At 36.0% G+C, this 25,123-nt stretch overlaps 2 protein-coding genes across 2 annotated transcripts in view; one reads left to right on the top strand and one right to left on the bottom strand.

The window, feature by feature from the left end:
• Positions 1 to 25,123, top strand: part of LOC143544179 (disease resistance protein L6-like) — a 304,085-nt gene that overhangs the window by 131,512 nt on the left and 147,450 nt on the right. The window lies entirely within an intron of this gene.
• LOC143544168 (transcription initiation factor IIA subunit 2-like) lies at positions 4,378 to 6,354 on the bottom strand. The gene is made up of 3 exons (XM_077036321.1): positions 6,164 to 6,354; positions 6,018 to 6,068; positions 4,378 to 4,760 (listed from the first exon to the last, which is right to left on the bottom strand). Exons 1-3 carry the CDS (start codon positions 6,290 to 6,292, stop codon positions 4,623 to 4,625), a joined length of 318 nt encoding a protein of 105 aa, XP_076892436.1. The 5' UTR covers positions 6,293 to 6,354; the 3' UTR covers positions 4,378 to 4,622.

The following is a 25,123-nucleotide window of genomic DNA, read 5'->3' on the forward strand; positions in this document are numbered from 1 at the left end:
TTAGTTCGAATAGTGAACTATCAATCCGAAAAAAACCGTTTTGAGCCGAATTTTTATATTTTTATTTATTTATTTTTTAAAGTAATTTATAAGAATTTACTATATATGTAAACTGAAATGCTTTTGGCCAAATGTATAACAATATATTAGTTAATATGTTAAAAAAAATTATTTCTATCTAGATTCAACGAATTCGACAAACTTTCTTTTGACCTAAAATTTTCAAGGCTCGAATGGTAAAAAGCAAAAAAGTTGAAACCAAATCCAAACCAAAACGAAAACAGAAAAACCACAACTGAACGGTTTTAAAATTTCAAAAACTGAAGTTCTGGTTTTCGGCTTCATTTTAACCCAAAACCGCACCGAACCACATCACGCACACCTCTATTATAAGAAAGATTTACTTTATTTTTTCAAATCACAAATGGAGTGTATTGTTCTTTAAAGAGTTTTGTCAACGGCTTATACTAAGCCGTTTCCAAGGATTTAAGTACCTTGTCGAGTTGAAATGAAAATGTTTAACGAGTAATGAACTATTTCTTTTAAACGAAGATTAACGTTATAACAACAATAAACATAGCAAAAATAAAGTATTAAAACCAGATACCGTAATAACTAACGCCTAATCGATTATTCGTGAAGCTCTCGTAGCATTATTTTTACATTTCTGAACACTAGATGGTTGTTTAGGAAGCATTGTTGATTAATTGATTGCTAAAAATCAAATACAATAAAAAAAAATACACAACTAAATTTACAATTATAAAATAGATTTGGCGGTTTAAACTGGATGCCAGGAAAATGGTAGGTACATTTTATCCTGGTAGTTGGGCAATTGGTTTCTACTTTCAATCTTCGGTATTGCTGGTTAATTTATACCGCCGTGCCGGTTTAAGCCCAAGATAAGTTTCATTATTTAGACTTTAGACCTTCAATTAAAGTTTTAACCTAACGTTCTTTCCTATACTATTAAATCGATCAGCTTTAAACTAGCGGTCTTTCCTACACAATGGAATCACATACTTTTATGGAACTACACGGTTAAGTTAACCAGTCAACCGATTTTACTATTTCTAATAGGGGTGTGCAAGAAACCGAAAAAACCGAAAAATTCAAACCGAAAAAACCGAAGCGAAACAAAATCAACGGTTTGGTTCTATGTTCTTATAAAACCGAACTAACGGTTCGATTTTGGTTTTTTCATGAAATTAAAACCGAAAAAACCGAACCGAATTCCTAAGTTTTTGTTTTTTTATATTTTATATTAAGGAATTTATAATAATTTAATAAATATGTAACTCAAATATTTTTGGTCAAATGTATAATTATGTCTATAAGTTTACAATTAACAAAATTATTTATACCTAAATTCAATTATTTTTGCGAAAAAAAAATTCGGCCTAAAATCTTCAGGCTCAACTAGCAAAAACCGAAACCGGACCGAACCAAAAAAGAAAACTGAAAAACCGAAACTGAACGGTTTCAAAAACTCCAAAAACCGAAGTTTTGATTTTTGGTTTGGTTTTAGCATATAACCACACCGAACCACACCACGCACACCCCTAAAATCTAAAACCCAACACGTTAATTTTTGAAAACTAGTTTTTAAAACATTGCTTAGTTACTTCCTAAAATAGTGTATTCCCTTAATAATATTATGACAAAATATAGTTTATGAAAGAAAAAATCCTTTGCATATAACTACAGATTTCTTTCCTATTTACTACCTAGATCTTAGGGATCAATGAAGCTATTTAACATTTAACCATTCACGTACTCAATTCATTCTCTCATTAATTTGACGTCCATACTTTCGTTTACGACGTCCCGGCCATCGGATCTACTCACAGTTTCTGATCAGATCGACATGTTTTTCATGAGCACAGGTAATGTGTGTTCATGGATTTTTTTTCCTTTGTTTTAAGGTTAGTTTGATAGAATTTATGTCTATAAATTACGCGTGCATGCTAAGAAGTTTTGTTCTTAGTATAATTTTCGTACTCAGTATATCCTACCAATAGGAAAGCTATGGTAGGGTCTGAGGATGGTAAGACGTAGATAGCCTTACCTCTACCCCATAGGGATAGAGAGGCTGCTTCCGATCGATGAGACCCCCGGCTCGATAGTAGTTTTGCATCAAGCCTTGGACATAAGCCACATAACACTCAATCATCGGGACACCGGCTGATTGGTGCATGTACCGTTGTCTTTCGGCTATCAATGCCACCACATGATGCCTGATTAACCTTCCGCCACTTTTAACGTTATTTTCATGAGATTAGTAAAATAACGTTAAAATTAGTGCAATTTTACTTTTGCCCACCCAAGGGTTCACAAATATTACATTCTTAGTATAATTTTATGTTTTGTAATGATTCTCATAAGGACCCATGAATATTATGTAATTTTTGCTATTAACTTCTAAAAACAGTTTAATTGTATTTATTAAATATGTCAAATTCCCAGAACTTATAAATGTACAAAATTTTGTAGTACAAATTTTTAAATATAACTTTAGTAAAATTTAGAATGTGATATCAACTACAAGAATAGAAATCAAACAATATAATGTTTTGATGGTGGTATAAAAACAAAACTTTAATTACACTTGTTTGTTCTATGTATAATTGTATGTTTTGTAATGATTCTCACTCTAGCTTAGTATTTATGTATATGGTTTAATATAAGTTTTCTAAATATGGCATTTAAATAAATTATATAACATTTTTTTCACTTTAAATAAAACTAAATTGTATTTCTTAATCAATTAAAATTCCCATAACTTATAAATGTACAAAATTTTATAGTACAAGTTTTTAAATATAACTTAAGTCAAATTTGGAATGTTTTATGGTAAAATCGTCTATTATATCATCAATACTAACGTCTATTGATGATAAAATATGTATCGTATGTGTACAAAGTTAACGTTTAACCATAAATGAAGGGTTTTCAATCTTTTTGGACTTGGGTTTCTTGAATGCCTGCATAAAATTATGAAGGAAGATGGGACGATTAAGATTAATGTTTCAGGTTGCATCGATCCAGTCCGACTTCTGAGTTGTTTGAAGAAAGCTGGAAAGAATGTAAAGTCGATACATTTGAAATATGAAATTGAAAAGATTACCGATCCTGAGGAAGTCTCGATAACAATACCATGTGAAATCGATCCAAAATGATGCAGTATGATGTCTTTGAATTTTTATAGGACGCTATAATATTGTCTTCAGTTTTATAATATTTTTCATATGTAGTTAAAATTCATAATGGACCTTTTTTTATTCAGCCTATGATTTCACTTTAGAGAAAGCAGTCATTTTGCATATAAGTTCAATCATTTTTTGCATGTATTAACATGTTAATCATATGTAATTATTAGAATGATTGAAACCACAATCAGCTTATTAATAACTTGGTTATCCTAATGACAAAAAGAAAACATTTATTAGTATTACACTATAGCAGTCTAAAAAGCTCGTGACTATGAGCTAGCTTGAATTGGCTCGGTTTATTAACAATACAAGCCCAAGCCAAGGGTGGCTTGCTCATTAGCTCGGCTCGATTTATTTTACCTATACATTATATTATATTTGTAGGGTCGAGATACTGTACAATAATGCCTTCACGTACGATAGGTACGCGATACGCTCAAAGGCAAAAAACAAAAGCGCTCAAAGGCAAAAATACTAAAATGCTCAGCCAAAAAACTAAAACACTCAAAAACGGTTTTCGTGAAAAAAGGTAAAAATTGATTGATTAACGATCCAAAATTGTTTATTTCGGTTAACTAATGATTAATTGGATATATATTGACGATTTCGAGATCTTATGATGTGATTTCATTGATAGATTTCATGAAATATAAGTATTCCTGTATTCCATCTTTTCTCTATATTTGTATGTACATATGCAAGCGGTTTCTAGCTATATTGTTTTAAACATTTTGTTGATTCAAAAAATGGCTTTATGTTAAAAAAAGATATTGTATTAAAAATTGGTTGAAAGAACTTTATCTTTTATAAATTTTATAAACATATTACAATTTGAATTTACAAACCCAGTGTTTAAATAATGTAGCAAGACTCCTCTTTTGTTTAAAAGATGAAATAACTTTTTATTTTTTTAAAACCAAGCCGAGCCAGAGCTTACGTAGGCTCAAGTCATCTTGTGAACATCCTTGTCTTAAATCACAAAACAGGGATGTCACGCGTGACTAAAACCGTCTACTTTAATCAAGGCAAAGGGTGGCGCGCTTGATATAACAATAGATTCACTAGTTTCCGCCTTCAACCCCTTTAAGAACGTCTGCCCATCACAAACTACAATTTATATGATCTCATTGGTTAACAGGGTCTTGGTTGGCCCCATGAGCTTACAGGTAATAGTTACAAAAACCATTTACATAATAATAAAAATAACCATACCGAAACGCAAATAAATACATACCAAAATGGACCAAACAATTTAAAGCCAAAAACTGAACTCCAACTAGTATTATCTCACACAACTGAGTATATTATCTTTAGCATATAGTTTCATATTCACTCTATTCCAAGAGGTTCAACAGAGTAAAAACCACCATATTTCTACGCTAAAATTTACCTAGACACCGTCACGTCTCACTAAACCAGCAGCTTGGAGTCACATGCCACTATCTTAACCCGACCCACGTTTTCCTGACGCTCATCATACTTGAACACAGCATCTTGAAGAATGAAGGTCCACACGTTGTCGCAGAATCTGTACGTGTGCAGATGCCCCTGTTTTTGTACATAACACAATATATCAGCAACCACACTGTACTTTGTTAATAAGCCAACAAGGGTATATCCGTCATTTACACAGCGCTATAAGTAAAAGTGGCAAAACAAAACAAGTCTGTTGAGTCAAACCGAGACATCTTCAAGTTCAAGTCAAAACATGTTGTATCAAATAAATTACAATAGTTATATTGTTATAATACTTGTTTTATATAAAAAGATTTATGAGGTTTCAAGCATTTGAGTGCATACACTTCATACGACTCCTGACATGCTCGGCCCATATTTACTCTTTACACCTTTTTTTTTTCATTTAGCAGGACATCAATACAATTCATCTCAACAATCTGTTTACTTTAGGGCTGCTCAAAAAGTTCGTCGGCTCGGCTTGATTTCTAAACGAGCTGAGCTAGAGCCAGGGTTGGCTCGGCTCGTTTGTATTAAACCCTAAATTTTAGTAAAAATAATAAGAATAATAGCATACCAAAATAAGAAAAAATAAAAATAATACATATATTATGCATTTATGCCACTCAAGCTTTAAAACATTATTAAAAAAAACAATACAAAAATAACGCATATAATATTATAAATTTTATAGTTTATTAATTTATCATAAACTGATGTTAAAAATTCTATTTTTGCCATTTATTTATAAATTAACTAGTAAAATAAAAAAAATAAAAAATTTTAAAACTTAACAAGCTCGGCTCGAGCTTTAAACGAGCCAACTCGTTTAAGTTCGAGCTCAAGACTGAGCTCGCCCTGGCACAGCTTGGGATGGGTCAAACGCTTAGAAAACACTAACAGGGTACCCTGCTTACTACCCTAGAGGTGGAAGAGTATTTGTATGCATTTCTAAACTCGCGTATCAGCAAGTTTTATTGAAAACATAGATTATCATCAACACTGTATTATTCTGAAAAGCTTTAAAACGAGCTAGTGGTATGTTAAACTAATTTGGAAGTTAAAAAACCAAAAATGATACTAAACTCCTATTCTAAGGAAGTATTCGGGATTAAACTTCTAATTTAGAACCGGCATAGAAAGATAATCAATTTGCAATATGCCAATAAGCAATCTCAAACCACTAATTTGAGCAGATAAGCACAAGTTCTTTTCTTCATCCAACAAGCAAAAAAGTCTACTGCTTTTAAAATGCTCGATAAACAGATTAACCAGTTAACAACTTTTTATATCAAAATTCACTAGCCTCGGTAATATTTTCTAGTAAGCTATACAGATAGAAGTATTTACCTTAATCGACACCTTGGTCTTAACCTGAGTCTCCAGTGCTTCAGCCATTGACTATATAATTAGCAAAACAAGAAATACGATGATACACATATTAATCAACATGAAACTAACACATAATATTATTATTATAGAAGCTTAAGTGATACCTTGTCAAACTGAACAAGCACTTGGATAGCAAGCTCGGGACCAAGAATCCCACTTGAAACCATCTCGTCCAACGTTTCGGTCAAACACATGCCAATTGTTGACCTACGGTACAACTCGAATGTCGACATCAAAGAGCTGTTCTGCAAATAATAACTGTCCGTGACAAACTATAAACCAGCCAAAATCTCAAATTTAACCAACAACATTCACAAAAACAATTATACAAGATTATACATAAAGAAAACAACAAAGATATTTCAAATCTTATGTTACCTAAATTATTTATTATTCAGATAATCAGTCACACAACATATCCAAACTTAAATAAACCAAATCAGAACTCAAACTTAAATTATTTATTTTCAAGAGAATCTTCAACATACAGACAAATTTAAGCACAAACATATAGTTAACAAGCAGCACACCAAGAGAAATCATCCATTATCATGACTTTAATAAAAATCTTCGATTTACACATAAATTCAAGCTCACATCCAAGGTTCATAAACGGGCTGAACGAACACGAACGACAGCATGCTCGTGTCAGTTCATTTAACTTAACCGAACATGGACATATAATCAAACAAAATTTTTTGTGTTCACGTCCGTGTACATTCTTGTTCACTTGTTTAAAACCTAATCGAGCATATTAATATAAATATTTAAAGTAACATAAATGGACGAACAAAATGTGTGTTCATGAATGTTTGGTTCGTTTAATATAATAAACGAACTTCACGGCGAACAGTTCATGAACGTTTGGTTTATTACAGGCCTGGCTTCATATACTGTCAACAGGCACAAATCAACTATTACAATTCTTCAATATAGACACAAAACTAAACACGAATTCGTGGTTCATATACAATAAACAGACACGAGTATCCCCACGACTAAACATAATTTAAACACAGATTCAAGACAAAAACACCGATTATATTAAAAATGATTTAACACGAGAATCTTCAACACACACACACAGATTAAACACAATTTCAGGGTTCATCTACAGTAAACAGACACATATCATCAGTTATTATTTTTTGCACAAGAATCTTCAACATACAAAATAAGCACAAATTCAACAACGGGTCTTACCCACAATACCCGACACGGACCCAAGAACCGACCCATTTGTAATTAACCGGGTCTGATTGGTTAGGGTCTCGCGGGCCTATGCTACCCGACCTAGACCTGGTTAATGGTATTCTAAGGACCCGAGAACCTAACGGGTCTCACCCGGTTTATGCTACCTGACCCGAAGCTGACCAAGTTAATGATATTCTCGTGAAACCCGAAAACCGACTCAATTGTAAATAACCTGTCTGATCAATTTAGGTCTCGCGGATCTTACCCGTTTATGCTACCCGACCCGGACCAGGTTAATGGTATTCTCATGAAATCAGAGAACCGACCTATTTGTAATTAACCGGGTCTGATCAATTCGGGTCTTACCCGGTAGTTTATGTAAACACACATAATCATCATGGATACACACAAATTGAAGGTTCATATATACAATACAACTACAGTAAACAGGCGATTATGAAATCAATTGGGTTTTTAATCAATAATAATAATTTTGATGATTAATAAGAAAGAATTAGAATGAGACTCACTTTATTATTATTATTATTGTCTGCTGATTGTTGGTTTTTATACCCTACCTTTTGTAGCTTGAACCTTATATATACATGCAGTCGGTGAAGTATAGGATTGTCAATTGACGATACTACCCCTGTTTTGTTCATAGTTGAACAGATAGTTTTAGGGTAAATTTTGTCTTTTGACGTTTTTAAGCTTCTAGATGAAAGATTTTGGGCTAAAGGCTTAGTTGTAAGCTCAATGTAAAAGAGGCCCGGCCCGGCCCAATCACAATCAAGTTTTTATCTTTTTTGGAACAATGCAAAAGCCGCCTGAATGTTTGATAGTGTGAAACTGGAATTAACTCAATCTTCTACTTTATTTAAAAGGTATTTTGGGCCGAGGAAACAACATTCGGTCTTGGATTTATACTTGGGCTGATAAAAGTCCAATTAAGCTCTGTGGTTTCCATTATTGTTTGAACTAGAGGTGCATTAATCGGGATTTTCAATTACTCGGTCCGGGTATGATCGGGTATTGGCAATACCCAGGCCGGGTTCGGGTCCAGATATCGTCTCTAAAAACCATACCCTCTGTATCGGGTTTGAGTCTGGTATAGAATAGGGTATTCTTAAACGGAGTATTTGAATACCCTATATCCGGGTATTGAAAAAACCATATTTTTGGTTTTTCGGGTATAGATTGGATTATTTAAAGGGTTGCACTTTTTAGGGGTATTTTCGGACATTTTTCAAGTATTTTTCGGGTAATTTAGGGTGTAGATCGGGTATTTGAAAAATCCGGTTTCGAGTATTGGAAAAACCCCGTTCCGGGTATGGAACCGGTTCCGGTTTTCGGGTATTACCGGGTACAAATCAGGTCCGGTTCGGGTACGAGGTCGAGCATTAAAAACCCGGGATAAAGAAAACCGGTTCCGGGTTTTTTTTACGGGTTCGGGTTTTTTTGTGCACCTTTAGCAAATGGTGCATAAATCGGGTTTTTTTTTCTAATACCCGGTTTCGGGTAGGGAAGCGGGTTGGGGTATGATCGGGTATGGAATTGGTGTCTTGAATAGTTATTCGTTAACCACAAAGGTATATCTATGTCATTGGTAATTAATATCATAATTATTTGATTCCGTACTCGTGTCGTTTGTAACAGGATCCTGTCGGGTTTGATTATCTGTTTAACTTTCCGCTACGTTTATATCAGTTAACTTGTTTAATTAATTAACTAATTATTATCAAACCCGGTTTATTTGATGATAAAAATTTGACTGGTCACCGCAGAATCCAAACAAATAAGTGCTCCGACTCCTCCCTAATTTGTCCCTAGCTCCAACTGCTCCCTCATAACACCATTATTTGGGTGTCCCTATGATGGTCGGGCAAAAGTCGTGTATATTATTATATTATTTGTTTACTTTTAGTTTAAATATTATGTGAACTTTGGTACTTCAGGCGTGTTTATGTGTTTCAGGATACTTGACGTTAAGGACGCTTATCGGGATGAATTACGGGCTTGGAACGAAGATGTAGAAGACTCATAATGATTGGCAAGCTTTCCGATGCAAAGTAAATGAAGAAAATGAAGAAAATTTTGTCAGACACCCTTAGAGCGGCGCTAAGGGAGTTTAGAGATACTCTAAAGACTCACATCAGGAAAGTTGACTTTAGAGACGCGCTAAAGTCTCACCCCTGGACTTTAGATACGCTCTAAAGTCCTCCAGACGGGAAATTAAAACCTAACTCTATTATATTGAGTTTTCAGCCCCCATTCGACCTATCCTTCATTCCTTCAACCAAGTACAAGCCCTAGGACGATTTTCTACCATCCCGAAGCCTCCGGTTCGTCCTTTCATCGCATGCTTTCATCCTCTCATCAGATAAGCGAATCCTTCGTGATGCCGATGTCAGGCTAAAACCATTGTATTCAGTCTAAGCTAGGGTTTTGTGTAAACTAACTTTGATCAGATTCTATGTTTTGAATGAGTATGAACTTGATTGATTGTTTTTAATCTTGTTTTACATTACGAATTGATTGTTTAAACAGTTTATGATTTTGATTGTCAAACTTTGCATCACTTTTCTGGTTGTGTTCATCACATGTAGGGTTAGCTCTTATGTCATTGAACCAATAATCATTAGTCATTGCTTATAACTGATTTTCATATTTTAAACTGGTAATTGAGTAAACCGGAGTTCAGTTGTGTCAACAATTCGGTTAGGGTATCGTTTGTCCTCACAACCCAACTGTTAGGTTTAGTAATTATTGCGCAATTAATCTTAAAGAATCTGTGATTAGTCGATTATCACTTTACCTGAACCTGAAGTGAATCTTTCTCTCATAATTGTTTACAAACTTTTCCAAGTAATCGTGTGTTCTTATAATCATTTTTACAAACTGCTTGACATCGACTGTCCGCCTAGAATAATAATTAATAATAATGAACTTTACTTGAACTTTCCACTGATTCCCTGTGGAGACGACCTTACTTACCCATACTAGTTATAGGTATTTAAGTTATATAAATACTTGTTTTTGATTAGAGCACCACATCTACATCACCCTACCTCCACATGTATTTACTCGTAAACATTATTTCTGTGACCCTAGCTACAACCATGAGCGGTGTCCTAATAAACCACTTTTCAAACTCAAGTGTAGATGTTTCTTATGTGGTAGTTGATGTACGTGTGCGCGGCTTGTATAAATATGATAGATTGGATATTTAGCTTTTGCACAAGATCGTGTTTTAAATTTATAAAAGTGATTTCTACAAAGATTAAACACACACAAAATAGGCAAGTGTACCTATCGTATATGTAGAATAGTATTGGTAAGAACCAAGTATCGATCCGTGGACACAAATGTTTCTAATAATAAATCGTTGTTTTACTTCAATCGGAGGTTTTAGTCATTTTGGGTTAATTTTTGAACTTTTTATAAAATGTAAATACTTATATATAATATATATGTGACCAAGATAAGAAATTCTAAATGAGTTGTTCAATTATGCGAAGGTTACCATTTAAGATCAAGAATCCACTCCATTTTAACATTGATAGTTAACATGTAGACATGTGATAAACTTGCCGTAACAATATATGATAGATAGCTCCTTAAACCTTAAGTGAGCATCTTTGGCACTAAGGAGATGATATGCGCATTTTAAAGTCCACCCTTTCCTAATGTCATACCATCTCAATGATGTCAATTTAATTTGGCAAGTAGTTTCATAAAGTAGAAAGATTAGGATTGACTTCAATTTCTCGAATACCAATTCTAACAACTTCGGGTGGTTGTAGTTCATCACACAACCTCCCCTTGGTTGTTTTAAGTAGGTTATAATTACACATTCCGTTAACATGTGGTTTCTTTAGCTAATTTGATATCCTAAGCAGAGCCATTTTCGGATTACCAAGGTTTAGAAAAATACACCATAACTTATATCTCATCATTTCTAAATACAATATATGGGTCCATGTTTCGATAATGTATCAAAGTATTTCTATCTTTCAAGAACATGAATCGATCATGAACGATTGCCAATGAGATTGACAACCACCAACTTTGAATTAGTGATTTAAGATGGTGAAACATTTTCATCAAAAGATAATTGTAATATAACCATGTACTTTACTAGACTACATCACATGTCTTGATTAATTATCAAGTAAAACAAAGCTTCTTCATAGATTTTAGATGGTAAAAGGAGTTTAGCTCATAATGAGCATGATAATAAACATTAAGATGATTGATAATAACAAATACATGATTAAACTTGGAACAATCTAACCAAATGTAGATGAATCCTTCTTCTTAATGATGGTGATGATGGTTGATGATGATGATTAGTGGTGATGACCTCCAAACCTTCAAACTCTTCACTAGATCTTCAAAGTGAGTGTTAGTGTGTGTTTTTATAAGTGAAAACCGGAGAGAATTCTTTTCAAGGCACACCAAATGAGTGCAACATGAGCCACTATTTATAGGCAATCTGGATGGTGAGGCACGACCCCGTGCTTGATGAGCACGCCCCCGTGCATTTTTATGACATGTGCCAGATTTGTTTTGTCTTTTATGTGAGGTGGCAACGACCCCGTGGTTGGTAGGCACGGCTCCGTGGTTTTTAATGACATGTGCTCAATTCTTCTTTGTCTTTTCTGCATTCTTGTCCACGGCCCCGTGTGTGATGAGCACGGCCCCGTGCTTTTGCTTCCAGATTTTGTCTTTCCTTGTGTCAGAAGCATGGGGGCTTGTTTCTTGAGGCATGGGGGCGTGTTTCTTTGTTTTCTTGTGTTTTCTTCTGTTTTTCTTCGTCTTTTTGCTTGTTTCTTTGTTTGAGGCTTGGTTTCACCTGAAATTATGTTTTATTATAATAAGTAGTCTTTTATGCTATATTTTTAGATAGAAATTGCAGTTTTTAGAGATTATTTGATGCCGAAAAGATGTATATTTCTATGTACATCAGTAGTTTGGAAGTTTGACCTTTTAGAGTCTTCGTTGATGGTTTCCAAGATAGTGTAAAGCAACTACATGGTCCAATTGAATCATTTTTATAATGACTAATTTGGATTACTGATATCATTGGTTCACCCAACCATCTTTATTCCTTGAGTACCAAGGAAACTATAGGTGCGAAAAACCTCTGCCCAGCCTTTTTTTCGTCACATATGAGTTTTGAACCCAAAACCTCTCCTCTTTTGAATCGAAGTTACCGGATCTCTCACTTCAACCTTTTAAGCTAATGATAGTTGGTGTTCCAGTTAAATCATAACCTTAAAAGTTCTCAAAATTCAATAGAAATAGAGAACACAAATAGTTTTAGGATTAAACTTGTTATTTATGTTTTTGTATACTTCTATACGTATATGCTTCTAAAAAATCCAGAGACAAAATAATAGAATATTTGTTTTGAAACTAGCCTAATAGCAAAACGTTAACAAAAAGAGTTGTAGGGAGAAAGAGAGAGATTTCATTAATCAGGTGTGTATATACAATGAGGTACAATGAGATGTATATATAGGATAGGTTAACTTGGGGAGGAAGCTAATATATATTAGGCGTTGATAGCCATAATATTAGTATATTTATAACACTCCCTCCTTGGTTATCAACTTAATATGCTTGAAGATGTTGCCCCATTAAAAACCTTGCTAGGAAAACCCAGTGGGACAAAACCATAGCTAAGGGAAAAATAGTGCATCGCATATTATCTCCCCCTGATTTATATATTTATTAAAATGGTAAATATCGATCTTTTGTGAAAGTTGCCCAAAACTTTTATAGTCAATCATTTGCGTCTTTGTCTCTCGACATTCGAATCCTTAAGTTGAACAATGTTGTTTAATCTTCGCATGAAAACTTCTATTACTTCATCCGGTAAACTTATCAATTATATCCATGGCCCTATTGTGTTTCTCTTAGGGGTGAGCATAAAATCGAATAAACCGAACTGAAACCGACTAACCGAAAAAACCAAACCGAAAAACCGAACCGAAGCATTAACCGAAGGTTAATTTTTTGGTTTTTTGAAAAAACCGATTTTTCAGTTTCGGTTAGTTTATCCATTTAAAAAAACCGAATAAATCCGAACCGAACCAATTATGCCTTTTCTTTTTTCTACATACTCAAATCCATCAGTTCATCACTTTACATTCTTTATTAAGGTAATCGGTTAATTCGAGATGGTGCTGAACTTGGGGGCTGCGTTGCGGAACTACTTGTCGCATCGTCCCAAGCTGGTCGTCAAGATAGGTTTCAAGAAGGCCTGAAATTTGCAGAAGAAAACGTCGCCTCGAGGAGTTTGACTTACACGGCCAGGATACTGCGGAACGCTATGCTGAAAAGACGAAAGCTTTTGATAACTTAACGTTCCTTATTCAAGAAGCGGTGGAAGAACTTGCTGACTAGAACGAAGGGGTCGAAAAGCTAAAGGCGTACTTTGCAATAGGTCAAGATAATGAAGATGCTGAGGATCTGGTTAATCCGGATGCGAATGATGGTGAGCAAGATCAACCTTTGTAATTTGTGTTATCCATTTAGGTTCTCAGTATTATGTAACCATCTTTTGATTAATACTAGAAGCTTTTTATCCTTTTACACTTTGTTTTGTGAATAATATAAGTGTTAGATTTAGGATCTTCTTGTGTGTCAATAAAGGGTTTCTTAGTATTACCACTTAAGTTTGACACGCGGGCCGCTTCTGGCACGCATAAATTTCTTTGACACGCGGGCCAGGAATTTCTTTAACACACGGGCCACTTCTGGCATGCAGGCCAGGGATTTCTTTGACATGCTGGCCACTTCTGGCACACAGGCCAGGGATGTAAGTTTAGTTTGTAAACCAATCATAACTTTGGAACAAATAATTATTTAAATAAGATATCGCTCGAAGGCCTATTACATGGTATTGTTTGCTCACATATGCTAGCTATTAGTGGCACGCAGGCCAAAAAGAAACGCAAAATGATATTTTTACATGTAACATCTTTTAAGTTGAGCAATATTCCACGTCCTTGGGATTTTTGTTCCATCGAGTTTTCTAACTTATAGGCCCCTTTTTATAACACTTCTTTTACCCGATAAGGTCCTTCCTAAGTAGGAGCGAACTTGCCTAAGAATTCTTGTCCCGATGCTTCATTATTGCGGAAGACGAAATCTCCCGCATAAAAATTACATTTATGAACCCTTAAGTTATAATATTTATGCAATTGACGCTTGTAATTATGCTCACGTATAAGTGCCAATTCTCACCTTTCTTCAAGAATATCTAAGTTCAACCGCAACTCTTTGTCATTGTTGTCAATAAAAACACTCTTGCGGATGGAATCCCTATTTCAGCTTGGATCATAGCTTCGGTGCCGTACGTCAAACTGAATGGTGTTTCTGAATTGCTTGTCGTCTTTTGGGTCTGAAAAGCCTAGAGCACATGAGGCTATTCGTCCACCCATCCCGTTCGTTTGGTACCCAGCCTCGACTTGATTTCATCGTTGATGGTTCTGTTGGCTCTTTCGACCTGGCCATTGGCCTGCGGGTGGGCTACTGACGTGAACACTTGAATGATCTAAAGTTCTTTCAGCCACGCTTGAAGCCCACCATCCGCAAATTGGGTTCCATTATCGCTAATCAGTTTTTGCGGGAGACCGAAACGACAGATGATGAACTCCCACAAGAATTTCTTGATGCTGGCTGCAGTGATGGAGGCTACTGTCTTAGCCTCCACCCATTTAGTGAAGTAGTCAATTGCTACAATCAAGAACTTGACGCGTGCCGGGGCTTCTGGGAATGGACCCATGATATCAATGGCCCATTTCTGAAACGGCCATGCGGACGTTACCGGCACTAATTCATTTTTTTGGTCTAAGGATATTGGGAGCATGGCGCTGACATGAGTCACACTTTCTGATCTCTTTTACTGCGTCCATATGCATTCCTGGCCAATAACATGCCACATTCATGAGTTTGGCCACTACCATCCTTGGACCCGCATGAAAGCCACAAATTTGCATCCTCGGCGTCCACACATCTCAGGAGTGGACCAAGTAATGACCTGTGGTACAAAATTCCATCTTGTACCTGATAATTCAAGGCTTTATGTCTAATTTTTTGGGCCACTGCTTTTTCTTTCGGAAGTATTCATGATGTCAAGTAAGCAAGAATTGGTTTCATCCAGGAATCGACTTCTGTTTGAATGATCATTACTTGATGTTGTGGTTCAGAAGGTTGTTCTAGGACTTTGACACAAATGTCTTTTGCAAAATGTTCGAAGTTTGTTGAAGCCAACTTACTCAGAGCATCTATGGACTTATTCTCATTTCTCTTGATGTGAATAACTTTGCAAGATAAAAATTGGAGAATAAGATTTTTTTGCTTGTGAAAGATATGAAGTCATCACATCATTTTTTGCTTCATACGTTCCATTGATCTGTCCCGATATCAACATCGAGTCTACTCGTGCTTCTAAGTGCTGTACACCAAGCTTTTTGGCTATCTGCAGACCTGCCAAAAAGGCCTCGTATTCTGCCTCATTGTTTGTACTTTTGAAGTCGAGCTTGATGGCATATGCAAATTCATGACCTTCCGGGTTGACCAATCTAAGATCTGCGCTTGATCCTTCACCGCTTGAAGCCCCATCCGTAGATAATGACCACACCTGATCCGTTCTGGAGGTATTGGGGTCTGTTGTTCAATCAAACATTCTTTTTCTTTTTCTTGCGGGACCTCCGTGACAAAGTCTGCCAGTACTTGGCCTTTGATCGTCGGTCTAGGTTTATATTCGATTGAATGTTCCCCCATATCAATAGCCCATTTAGCCAACCTTCTAGACAATTCTGGTTTACTTAAAACCCTCTTTAACTTGTATCCAGTCAACACATGGATTGGATACCCTTGAAAGTACATGCGGAGGCGTGCGACCGCATAAACCAATGCTAAGACTAACTTTTCAAGCATTGAATATCTTGTTTATGCGTCTGTCAATGTTCTGCTCACGTAGTAGACCGATGTCTGTCAATAGTACAGCTCTAATGGCGACGTTATATGCTGAAAGATAGAGAGTCAACAGTTCTGCTGCCTACGGCGCGGTCAAAGTAGGCAAATCCATTAAGCACTTTTTTACTTCCAAAAACGCTTGTTCCGCTTCCGCGGTCCATTTAAAATGTGCTTTCTTTAGACAGTTTCTTAACGTCGTCACGAAAGGGAAAGATTTAGCCGAATGATTCGCTAGAAATCTGTTCAAGGCTACCAATCTACCATTCAATGTTTGCACCTCCTTGAGGGACGAGGGTGAAGGCATGCAGGAGACTGCCTGGACCTTATCTGGGTTATCTTTGAAACCCGTACTCGTGACAATTACCCCAAGAATTTTCCCTCTTCCATTCCGAAAGAACACTTGCTAGAATTAAGTTTCATGTTAATCTACCTCAAGGTATTGAATGTTTCTTCTATATCCCTCAACATCTGATCTTCCTCAATACTTTTTATCACCAAATCTTTCATGTATACTTCTAGATTACGCCCGATCTGATCTTTGAAAGATTCATCCATCAAACGCTGGTACGTGGCACCCGCATTTTTTAATCCAATTGGCGTCATCTTGTAGCAAAATGTGCCTTGGTCAGTGCGGAATGCAGTTTTATCCTCATCACCTGCCGCTATACGGATCTGGTGATATCCTTTGTAAGCATCAAGGAAACACTTGAACTTGAAAGGTGTCACTGCATCGTCTTTCAAATCGATTTCTGGCAACGGGTAATAGTCTTTAGGATATGCTTTGTTTAGGTCCTTGAAATCGATACACATCCGCCACGTTCCATTGCTCTTGGGAACAATGACCGGATTCGCAACCCACGTTTGATACGGAATTTCTCGAATGATCCCGACGCTCAATAAATCTTGAACCTGCTCATTCATGGCCTTTGTTTGTTCAAGACCCATCTTTCGTTTTTTCCGGACAACCGGTGTGAATGTTGGATTCACCCGCAGCTTGTATTCCGCAATCTTTCTTGGAACGCCTGTCATGTCCGTGGGTTGCCAAGCAAAGATGTCCATATTTCTTGTTAACAGTTGTTTCAAAAATGTCCTTACTATCTTAGAATTAGCAGGTCCAATAGTAATTGTCTGACTTGAAAATTTCTTATTCAACACCCGCTTTTCTGGCTCAGTTTGCTCCGCTTGCTTTGGTACTTTTCTCAGTTTTGAAATTTCTGTCGTGAAACAATGTCTGTTTATGCGGATGATTGCTACTCCGGTGTGTGATGGAACTCCTACCATACCATGAGCTGTGGACGGATGAGCATTGAAATCACCTATTGCTTCACGTACCAGAATAACGTCGTGCTTTGACTTGGCTGGTAAAACCAGGATTTCTACATCCTCAGCTCGTGAGTAGATTCCATCACTAAGTATAATGGGAAATGAAATCACCCCGCGCGGATGCATTACCTCATAACTGAGCCAGGCACCGGCGCATGAATTGGCTTCAGCCTCGCCTTGTCTTTCTCATCAAGTTGCTCAAAATATTGTTCATACATTATATCCGACGTACTTCCAGTGTCAAAGAAAACATATTGTGATTGGTAGTGACTGATCAGGGTGGTAAACTGGTAATTATCAGCGGATTCTTGTTACATGGACCCCCTTTAACCCGCAGGAATATTAAGGGTTCACTTTTCTGTTCTTCCTCGTCAATTTCTTCCCTTTTACTCCCACTAATTCGTCCTCTTTGGATCATGTGAACATTTAAATCTTTGACCTGCTTTTTAGGCGGTCCGGGATTAACTTGTGCGGAAGCTTTGCTAGCACCCTGCCTTACATTCTTCACCAGGTGTTCCAACTTTCCATATTTAACCGCAACTTCTATCTCGTTTTTCAAGGTAACACAAGCATTGTGTGGTGACCGATGTCATCATGAAACGTACAATGCTTCTTAGGATTGAGAAATGCCCTCTTCATGATCGGCTGAGGTTTCCTGAAGTTCACGTTTTCAGTGGTCAAAATTCTGAGGGATATTTTATCAGCGGAATCCAATTGTTGGTATTCTGCATGAGAGTACTTGCTTTATTTTTGTTGCCAATCAGTGTTCTTGCATCTGGTTGCTTCAAAGTTTCCGCAGGAGGTTGAAGTCTTGACCAAATTGACCCTTTGGCTGACCTGTTCGCCCGCGAATTATGAAATTCCACCTTTGGTATCTGTTAGGACTCTCAGACCCTAGAGTCTTTTCAGTTCTTGCAAACAATTTCGCTGCGGACATTATTTCGTCCCATGCTTTCGGCATTCCATTCTTGCCAGTTAAGCAGCGGATCAGGGCGTTACTTCCCACATTCTTGCAAGGCTCCTCTCAACATATCCTCGCTGATCCCTCCAATGTTTAAACTTTCGTCGTTAAACCGAGAAATGAAGTCTTCAATAGACTCATTATCACGCCTAACGACGTCTAATATTTCAGAAGAATCTCGAGTGTGCTTCTTTTGTTGACTAAAATGTTGAGAAAACTTAGCCACCAGATCGTCCCAACTCTTAATTTGTCCATCCGGTAATTTTTCGAACCATTCCCGAGCTGCCCCTGTTAATGTCAACGCGAACATGTGACACCAATAAGGTATAGTCCACCCACTGACCCCACCTACTGCCACGGAATTAAGTAGGTGATCGCTTGGATCAAACATTCCGTTGTACTTCCCTAAGGTGGTAGGAATTTTCACGTTGACTGGGAATGGAGCCCTGGCAATACGCGGGATGAATTTCTATTTCTCAGCAAAAGTTGCGGGCCGGTAAGGTTTTGTGAAGTCTTCTTCCGCATCACTGTGATACTCTCTATGACGGACTTCTGGCCGCAGATGACTAATTCCTTCTCTTCCATGGATCTGACTATCACCGCTGAAGTAACTAACCTCTTTACAGCGATATATCGGATCTCTCTGGCGGTATCATGACTCTGATCATATTAAATTCTGTGGGAGGATTCCCGCGCAATTGGGCAATCTCTGTCACGGCCCCTCAGTCCAATTTCCTCCTCATAAAATCTCTCAGTCCCAAGACTGTCTCTAGCTCCTTCGTACTGTTGGAGGTGGGGATGGAGATCTCAGAGGAACTTCATCATAAACTAAAGTTCGAGAATGAATTCGTTCTTCACGAATCATGCGTTCGTACTCAGCCCAAGCATTCTCTTGCTGCAGACGCAACGATTCTTTGGGAGTTTGGACTCCATCAGATCTAAGATTACGACGGTAAGGTCTCATCGGGGGGAATTATCAGATCTGTCTTCCAGATCTAGTTCCTAGCGAATCCGGCGAGTTTCCATCGTTATGTGTCCCAAATCACCTAGATTCGGACCTCTAGGTGCAGTGACACCAGCAGAACGCCTGGTCATAGTTGGAGTTTCTGTCGGCCCTTGAAGAGATTGACTCATGTCGTTCGGAACAACAAAAACTCTTACAATTCTAGCATAAGCATGGATGGCACCAATGAAGAAACACGGATCTAATCCCCACAGGATTAGATCAATGAATTCACAGGATACGGGTCAAACACTTACCAAATTAACGATATAAGCTCAATCTCCCAAGTCCAGTGACAGAAACCTGCAAAACAACCACCGTAAGCTCGTTACACGAATGACATGAAGGGGGGGGGGAGTCTTCCCGTAACCACCCTCCAACATGAGAATAAGTACCATTCTAAAGGAGAGAAAAATACTTAAGTATTTAGAGTAGATCGTGGGGAGCGAATGAATACCTTGTGAAGATGACAAAGGTATTTATAGCCGAAGGGATTAGGGAATAATATTGGTCCAGTTGTCCTTCTTCTAGAAGACGTTGTTGTAACAACCTGGACACGTGTCCGCATATGATAGGATGAGACAAATAGCCATATGCACGGTTATAACAACCTGGCCAGCTGTCCTCCTTTTATTGGATGTTGCATCACGTGCCTTCCAAGAAAGAATCTTTGCAAATCATCTAGAAGGAAGTTAGGTAACTACAACTGTTCCTCTAACGTCACCCTCTGGTCTCCTTTGCGGGGTGGGAATGGTACCCTGCAGATGACTTCTGAGGATGTCTAAACCACTCCGCAAATAGTCTCTGAACTTTATTCTTGTTCTTCCTCTGACTTAAGTTATGCGGGTGATTAATGTGTTCCGCGGGTGACTTCTGAGGGAGTACTCTTTCACCCGCGGGTAGTCTTCAGGTGTATTTGGGTCATTTTTCTACCCTACCTTTATAACAATATTTTCCGATTTTTATTCCATTGTATTAAATTTTTTCAGGGACGAAAAAAGAGTAACTGTGTGGATATTTGATATACTGATAATTATATATATGTTCCTCGTATATCTAATGTATTGTTTTACTAGTTTTTGTTCATTATTAGTTAGAATTTGTATACTACTAACATATTTGTGTTTTATAGGTTTCGGAAGTTGAATGGGTTAAAAAGGGAGAAAACCAATACAAAATAAGCTTAAACGAGAAGCCGGAATGAATCCTAAAGGACCAGAGAAATAGCCGGTGGGACCTGCCATTGGCCGGCCTCCCTTAATCACGCTGTGCCGCGCGGATAGGGAGGGCAAGCCTGGTCACGCGGCGCCTAGAGACAGAAATTCCATGATATTCTTCGTTTTTGACAGGTTTAAGGCCCAACCTTCGACCATCAGCCGATTTTAAAGTTTCTTGGAGCTTAGGATAGCATATTTTGGCAGTTTTGAAGGCAAAGAATCAACCGGTGAAGTGCTACTCAATCAAAGTCGAAGACTACGTGTTTTATCGCTTTTAATCTTTCGTTTCTATATATTGTTTTTTACCATGATTTCTTTTATGATTGTTTTGTTTGATATTCCGATGCTAGGCTAAACGTTAGATACTGCCTAGGCTATCAATGAACCATTGTTAATGTTTGATTTTGATTGGGATTTACTTTTTGCTATGGTATTTTGAGTCAGTAAAGAGTTTGATTTTATTTAGTTGATGCATTTGTGTGCTTGGTTTTGGTTGATGAGTTTGTTGTTCCACATTATCGTTGGTGATTGTTTCTTAGAATAGGATTTTGTTAGGTCATCTACTGTGTTTTTGACTAGTTCGTGATTGATTTATAATAAGATCATAGGAACAATATTGTTAATCAAACAAATAAAAGTGCGCTGCTAATCTAGAAAGCTGTAAACTGATAGATTATATGATAGGTCTTTGCTGATTAAGATTGCTAGATTTAGTTCTTTGTAAGGAGTCTGTCTAGGTTTGATTGGATAACATTGTCTATCGAGTCAACTGAATTTATTAAACTACATTTGATTTCCGTGCTGTAAGGTAGGATTCGTATAAATGTAATCGTTCATAATTAATTAGGTAACCGTAAGGGAGTCTAATATTTAAAACTGGTGTGCTTAAAAACTCATTAGAAACTCATAGGTGTCTTCTTGAAAAAGGTCAGGGGTCCTATTCGGGTTTTCTTTTTTGTGTCTATTTTATAATCACAGTTCCATAACAAGTATTTTCCAATTAATTGATAACTTCAACTTAGGGGATTCTAGCCTATGTGGTTTTTATCATCATTTTAGTCAGTCAAATAAAATTGTCTTTTGTTTTATTTACTTGCCTATTCTAAATTAGGTTAATCTATTAGTCTAATATTATTTATTTAAAACCCCCTTTAAACAAATATAAGAATAAATAGTCGTGTCGGTTTGTCGAGTCTAATTAGTTAATTTACGTAATTTAAAGAGGCACATTGGTTCGATATCCGGACTTACTTTGCTTTAATAGAGTCAATCATTTCACTTGCATGTTAGTAGTTTAGTCGAGTTTTAGAGAGTCCAGAGTATTACTTATTGTCTAGATTAGGTTAATTTAGTTAATAATTTTATTACTACTTGTAGCACATCATATATATTAATTAGTTATTTTTTCATAACATTATATAGATTAAATAATAGCTATTAAATATATTTTATAAAACTTATATTAACCATAGGCTCATTTAGGCTCAAGCTCGATAAGTGAAACTCGGGCTTGAGATTGTTTATTAAATGAACTTACTTTAAGGTCGAGCTCGGGCTCGTTTAAGCTTGGGTCAATTGAGCTTTTAACGAGCCGATCTCGAGTAGCTCATGTCATCTCGTTTGCACTTAGTTTCTAAGACCACTCCCATCAGCAAACCATTAGTAGTTTGTTTCACTATTTGAGAAAAATCAAACACAATAGATCAAACCGTTCGCATCACCAATGATCAAACCAATTTGCAAACTATCTCAAAGTCACATGTTAAGATATCTAGAGTCTTATTAATTTATTTTTTCTTTTTCTTTCACAACAATTAGTTTTAACTATACTATTGATTTTTTCTTATAATTTTTACCAAGGTATTTAAAAAAATATAAAAGAAAAGTGTGTGTATAGACAGAATCAGTAGAGAACTCATTCTAGAGATAGAGAGAACAAGAGAACTAAAAAAGAAATATTTTTTTATCTTTTCGAAAATATATTTTCAAAATTCTTTTTCTTTAATTCTTCTTATATGTTGTTATTCTTCACTAGAAAAAAAAACTTCGATGTGTTACACATATGCAATACATCAATGTTTTTTATTACATATGTGTAATAGTATGTATTTTCATAAGTGCAATAATGTTGAATAATATATACACATTTTTTTGTATTGTATATATACAATAGTGTTATATTATGTGCAAAAAAAAGGTCAATGTAGTGCATATATGCAATAGTATGTATTACATAAATGCAATAGTATGTATTGCATACATGCAGCAGTATTGTATGCAATAAAACATTATTGTATATATTATTGTACATATGCAAGACACACTATTGCACAATATTTTTAAGGAACAATATCAACAACAAAAAATTATAAAATAATAAAAAAAAAAGTAAGAGGCATACACAAAAAATTTTTAAGGAACAATACATGCAGCAGTATTGTATGCAATAAAACATTACTCACTGCATGAGTAAGAAAAGCAGTGATTGGAGAGATTGTTGAACTAAGAGGCATACTTCCACCATAGAAAGCTGGATTTTGATTTTCTTTGGAGGATTTTTGACACTTAAGATCATATTCTCTAGCTTCGATCTTTTGTAGAAATTCAAGTGCCGTCAAGTCTTCATTCAGAAAATAATCATTCTCTTTGAACCTCCATTGTTGTATCAAGAGACCTCAAGAATATTTCTTACATGAATGAACTTAAACAGATGCACTAAACTATGGAAATCGAATCAGATATTTATTAATATTTCTTACATGAATGAACTTAAACAGATGCACTAAACTATGGAAATCGAATCAGATATTTATTTACGGAGGAATTACAGTCTTTATCTTCCTTACCCCACTTTGACCAAGTAGTTTCTTATAATAACCAACAGTTTCACAAAAGTTTTCAAAATAGCCACCTAAAACTTCGCGGTATGGCTGTTAAAATTTGTTAGACAACACATGATAAAACACGATGACCTATGATCACGACACGATAAATAATTGTGTTATTTTTTCAAACACGAGTGTGGTTAGTAACAGGTTAACATGTTAAGACGTGTTTAGGGACCCATTTAAAAACACAATAGGTAATACACGTGTAATGAAATAGAAAAGTTTTAAAACGAGCATGTAAAAGTCTTGATCAATTCATAATTCATAGCATATTTGGAAAAAAAATCACAAATCCATAACATACTTGAAACAAAAAACCATAGAAACAAATCATAACATCCAATTAAAAATAAATAATGATTTTGATAGGTATGAGTGAAATGTCATATGTAACTATGACTTTAGATCTAGAAATTTAGAAGTGTATATTATTTTTTTTAGTTAAAAATTTAAACAGGTTATTAGCATGTTTACATGACTTTTACTTGTTAGGACACGAATTTAAAAAGTTCTTAAGCATGTTGACATGTTACTACAAATATCGCAAACCTTCTTATTCTTTAGAAAACTGTTTTCTCACCGCGTGATAGAAGATCGGTTTAGGTTTTTAGTTTAAAACACAAACATGATGCTAGTACTTGTCGAATTAATTTTCACAAAATAATAAGAGGTGAATTTACATCTTATTATGTCGATACCTTCATTTTTAGAATAAACTAGTTTTTTACTCCGTGCGCGGTTGCGCCGGGCATGTCGGTAAAGCTTGAACGGTGATAAAACTCAGGCGTTGAGCCGATAATTTGACGAGAATCCAGCCGGTTTCGGTGACGTGCAGTATTGTACCGGAATTAAAACCAAATATAAAACAAAAAAAATATATAAATTGAGATGGACCAATGGGGTGGCGTCGGTCGGTAAATATCAAGTGTTGGTAAACCCGACTGGTGTCGATCCCGGGTGTTGATGAAGTGAGTCTATGGGAATTTGGTCGGTTTTGTCACATTCATTATGTACCGAAACTAAAACAAAACAAAAAAATTGGCGTACGGTCGGTTTTTATTACGTTCGCTACGATAACTTAACCTATAATATCAAAAAACAAAATTTGCATACCATGGCCCAATAGGGCTCTTGCGTCACCAAACTTGTTATTTGTTATATAGTAATAATAATGAAATGAATACTTGAATTAGTCACCTCGAGTTTTCTCAAGTCACAAAGAAGCAACTCTAATTGCTGCATATTCCGAGCAACAATTCAAATGAAAAAGAAAGAAAAAAGATATACGTTTTATTTACATGTTGAAGAGGAATAATATCAACCAGCTAAAGAAATTCCCAGTTCCATGCTTTGACCAGGTAAACGCAATATGCAGAAATATTTATTGCATGCAAATTAATGATTGACCACCCACTTGTTGTTAACTGGTTTCCAAGAAAATGTGAATCTAATGACGTATTTGTCCCTGGATATTTGAGAAGACTTTT

Source organism: Bidens hawaiensis, unplaced genomic scaffold, assembly GCF_021521415.1.
Source record: "Bidens hawaiensis isolate Kalapana, Puna unplaced genomic scaffold, B.hawaiensis_p1.1 tig00013493_1, whole genome shotgun sequence".
Taxonomy (NCBI): domain Eukaryota; kingdom Viridiplantae; phylum Streptophyta; class Magnoliopsida; order Asterales; family Asteraceae; genus Bidens; species Bidens hawaiensis.